Source organism: Sinocyclocheilus rhinocerous, unplaced genomic scaffold, assembly GCF_001515625.1.
Source record: "Sinocyclocheilus rhinocerous isolate Xijiao unplaced genomic scaffold, SAMN03320098_v1.1 scaffold901, whole genome shotgun sequence".
Taxonomy (NCBI): Eukaryota; Metazoa; Chordata; class Actinopteri; order Cypriniformes; family Cyprinidae; genus Sinocyclocheilus; species Sinocyclocheilus rhinocerous.
Window position 1 is genome coordinate 200186 of NW_015656008.1, and position 4392 is coordinate 204577.

Genomic DNA, 4392 nt, shown 5'->3' on the forward strand with positions numbered 1-4392 from the left:
TGTTGACTGGTAGGTTATATAGATTACAGAAATGTTATATTGTAATGTTATATATATATATATAAATATATATTAAAAAAATTTTTTTTTTTTATATATAACATTTCTGTCCCCCTCACTTCTAAAATGATGGCTACGCCCCTGCAGTGACACATGCAATCTGAGACACAAGCCGGGGAAACGGCTGTCAAAGTAGAGAGAGGCGGCTTGCATGGTGAAAACAGTGCATTTATGGATGGGAATGGCCTGTCATCACTATGTCTTTTCACAGTTGTATCACTTACATCAACAGGAAAATAAATAAAAGTAATGGGAAGAAAAATTTTTGTGTCCACAAACTAAATGGATATTTCCTTTCGGTTTGGCTTACAGCTGCACGCTCTGTGAGTGGAAACAAGCAGGGGTGGATATATGAATATAAAAGTGTATTCAAGAGGTTGTTTGTTGTCTCTCTGTTCTTCCTGCATTGTTTTCCACTTAGCCGAGTTTGATAATTCTATGATTTTTTTTTTTTTTTTGAGAAAGTCGGGGTTCAGTTCCCCGGTTAATTATGCATACTGCAACGCCTCTCATTAAGGATTTGTGAAAGGACAATGGAGATTAAATCTTGGGCTTTTAGCTACGTTATCAGGCAGAAACAAATGTCAAAGAAAGTAAAGATTTAGAAGAAAAGCATGACTCAAATCTATTAGTCATATGAAGGTCAAAACACTTTGCAGTTTCCTCAGGATATTTCAGCTCATTTGTGGGCTTGTAGATCAAACAGGGAGAAGAAAGCAATGCTGTGATGTACACATTACACAATGCAATACGCCCTAATAAAAAACACACAGGGATGGTTTCAGATGATAATACCATATACATATTTATATATATATAAGATTTTGCTATGCTACTCACGAACCTACTATGTCTACGAACATGTGCTATTGCCATGGTACCCTATACTAAAACCATGTTTTTTGTTGTTTTTTCAGATTTATTATCATTTTTATTACTATAGTTTTACTACAAATATCACAGTTAAAATATGGTAAATGAAGCAACACAATTGTAAATGTGTGGTTATTTTGGTTTTACTATAACTACCATGGATATTTTTCCCAAGATAATTCCCAAAAGGACCATCCAAAAACCATGATTTTACCATTCATTTTACCATTATATATATACAAAAATCATGATTTTACCTTCCTGCCACATCCATGGTATATCCAAAAGCCACAATTTTACCACAGTATTTCTACATAAAAACATGATTTGACCATGCTAACACTAAATTGACCATGGTGTTACTATTGTAAAACTGCAGTAACCATGATTTTACCATCCTACTGGGTTCAAAACCATGGCAGTTCATAATTTTAGTACTTTCTTGTTTGTGGTGTCTCTCTCTTTCTCTGACTGAATTGTGAATTTCAAACACAATACCTTGTTCATCATGTCCCACGATGGCAGAAGACAAAGAACGAATCACTGCTTGGCTGATACCAGATGGAGCGCCGACTACAGCAACTACAAAACCACAGGACAGACCACACAAACTTAAATACAAGATAAATACCAGAAAACTGCTAAGATTAACAGTAAACAATTATAATATATTACTATATGTGACCCTGGACCACAAAACCAGTCTTAAGTCACTGGGGTATATTTGTAGCAATAGCCAAAAATACATATATGGGTCAAAATGACAGATTTTTATTTTATGCCAACAATCCTTAGGATATTAATTAAGTAAAGATCATGTTCCATTAAGATATTTTGTAAATTTCCTACTGTAAATATATTAAAACTTAATTTTTGATTAGTAATATGCATTGCTAAGAACTTCATGTGGACAACTTTAAAGGCGATAATATTTTGATTTTTTTTGCACCCTCAGATTCCAGATTTTCAAATAGTTGTATCTCGACCAAATATTGTCCATACATCAATGGAAAGCTTATTTATTCAGCTTTCAGATGATGTATAGATCTCAATTTCGAAAAATGTACCCTTATGACTGGTTTTGTGGTCCAGGGTCACATATAGACCTGCATGCACTATATTAAACACAGCTTACGAAACATTACTTAACGTTAAACATAAAGCCACAGTTAACTAATCTCTGTGGTGAGACCAGAGGAATGCTAACCAGTTCTGAAGTATACGAGATTCTAAATGGGTTACTCAATAATTCATGAGCTTAATTTAAATGTATGAAATTCTGTGAGGTAATTGTGATTACAGAGCATGGGCTTTTCCTAATGGTTCAGAATGTAAAGTCACTCGCTCGTCGCAGCAGCCTGATCATGCATGTTCAAGAAAAGCTGATCCTCAAGAGAACAAAAGATTTTCTGTATTTGCGTTGATGCGTATGCGGTGGGGTGTATCTGTGTGCGCACGTGTCTGTGTGTGTGTGCCGATTCACACATGCGCTGTACTTTCAGAATGGAGGTTATTACTCGTGTGCCACTGCTGTGCCCCTCATTATCGCAGCCAACTGAAAAGACCAGCATGCAAATTCCACCCTCCCCGGCACTGATTATTCCTCAGAGCCGCCACTCATCTCCCTTTAAAAGGCTTTCATCCTCCACATCGATTAGAATAACAATTTCCACAACCATTTATTTAATTAACAGTATTAACGCCGATCGGCTTTTCTCTCCCTGAGAGTGGCCGTCTATGAATGCCGGCACAATGTTATCATTACTTAGCACTCTGAGAACTCCTCTTTGGAGGTGGAGCCCCCCTGGAACAAGGCAAGGAGTTCAGACAGCAGTGAGGAATGAATGTGAACCATAAAAAGTCTGGTCAGGTAGACTTTTTTTCCCAAAACATTTACCCATTTGACTGTCTTGTTAAAACAGTCAGCTCAAGTGAAGATTGTCGGCCTCGAGTGGGAAACATTTGCTTTGTGCATGTCACATGCTGACAAAAGAAATCTACATTGTTTTAGGGAAGAGAGATGTGCTTTGATATGCTCGCTGACAGATTTGAAATAGGGTCAGTTGTGCTTTCTAACTATCTTAAAGAGTAAAACCTTTCCACGGTACCATGTGTCAATATGACACATATTACTGCCACAACAATACTACCAAGTCAATGACAAATATAAATGTAAAATATATAATATATATATATATATATATATATATATATATATAAAACATCTTTAAAAAAAACTGCGATATAGTTGTCAAAACATTTCAGATTCATATATATGATATACAGTACATTACAGTTAAAAACTTGTATGAAGTTTGATTGTTGAAAGTCTCTCATGCTCACCATGGCTCAAAAATACAGTAAAATATCAAATAAGGTACTATTGTAAAATATTAGTACAATTTAAAATAATTGTTTTCTATTTTAATATATTTCAAAAGCCATTGCTCCAATGTCACATGATCCTTCAGAAATCATTCTAATATGCTGATTTGATGTTCAGGAAACATTTCTTATTTGTATCAAGGAAAACAGTCATGCTGTGTAATATTTTTATGGAAACCATGATACTTTTCCAGGATTCGTTGATGAATAGAAAGTTCAGAACAATAATTATTTGAAATTAAAATTATTTTGAACATTATAAATGTACTTATCTTTTTTCTTTTTTTTTTTTTGCATCTGTGCTCAATAGAGGTACTTTTTTTATTATTTTGGGTGGTAATGATACAATTTAAAATAATTCGATTACAGTATTAAGTTACATCACTTTCTTCGTAAATCTTTTCATTGAGGTTTTGTTTCCTTCAGAGCCTGATTTTTTTTACTTTATGCCACCGAGAAAGAATGAATTTTAATCAAAGTTCAGAAATCAACAATACCTTACCATATAATATGTGTATTCAAGTCACTGTATGTATGAATTGCATTTTTTTATGAGTTTTTGAATAAACTAATAGGTCTGGACAAAACAAATCAGATCATTGACCCTACCGCATCATTAACTTGACATAATGATTTTCTTGATCATTCTTCATGCACAATAACTTTGCGAGGAGCTTCATTATGTCAATACATCATTTATTAAATCATGAGTCACAGGGTGATGGGGGCTTACCGAGGAAGACCATCCATGTGTTGTTTGAGAGGGCGAGTAGGATGTAAGAGGCGATTCTGAACAAAGCGCTGAGTTTTGCTAATGTCATATCCTTCATACACCTCATCAGCACAGGAAACAGACCCAGCAGACCAAAGCCCTGCCAAAGAGCAGCACAGCAGTTTAGAGCTGGATAACCTGTGCCAAGATGAAAACAACTGCCATCATTTGGTTGAAGTTCAGTCCATTATAACTATTGTATTTAAGTGCCTTGAAAAAGAGCGAAAAAGAGTGTAATGGAACAAAAGGGGTCCATTATTATATGTAATCTGCTATGGATCCATTGTTAGTTATTCTAATTC

The 4392-nt window shown here is 34.9% G+C and overlaps 1 protein-coding gene across 1 annotated transcript in view; it reads right to left on the reverse strand.

The window, feature by feature from the left end:
- The window catches only part of LOC107719194 (proton-coupled folate transporter-like), a 25956-nt gene extending 21836 nt beyond the window's left edge, over positions 1-4120 (reverse strand). The window contains exons 1-2 of the mRNA XM_016526568.1: positions 4052-4120; positions 1432-1515 (exon numbers count right to left, since the gene is read on the reverse strand). Coding sequence (XP_016382054.1) covers positions 1432-1515; positions 4052-4064 — 97 coding nt within the window. The 5' untranslated portion in view covers positions 4065-4120. The remainder of the gene's footprint in view (positions 1-1431; positions 1516-4051) is intronic.
- Positions 4121-4392: the final 272 nt, after the last annotated feature.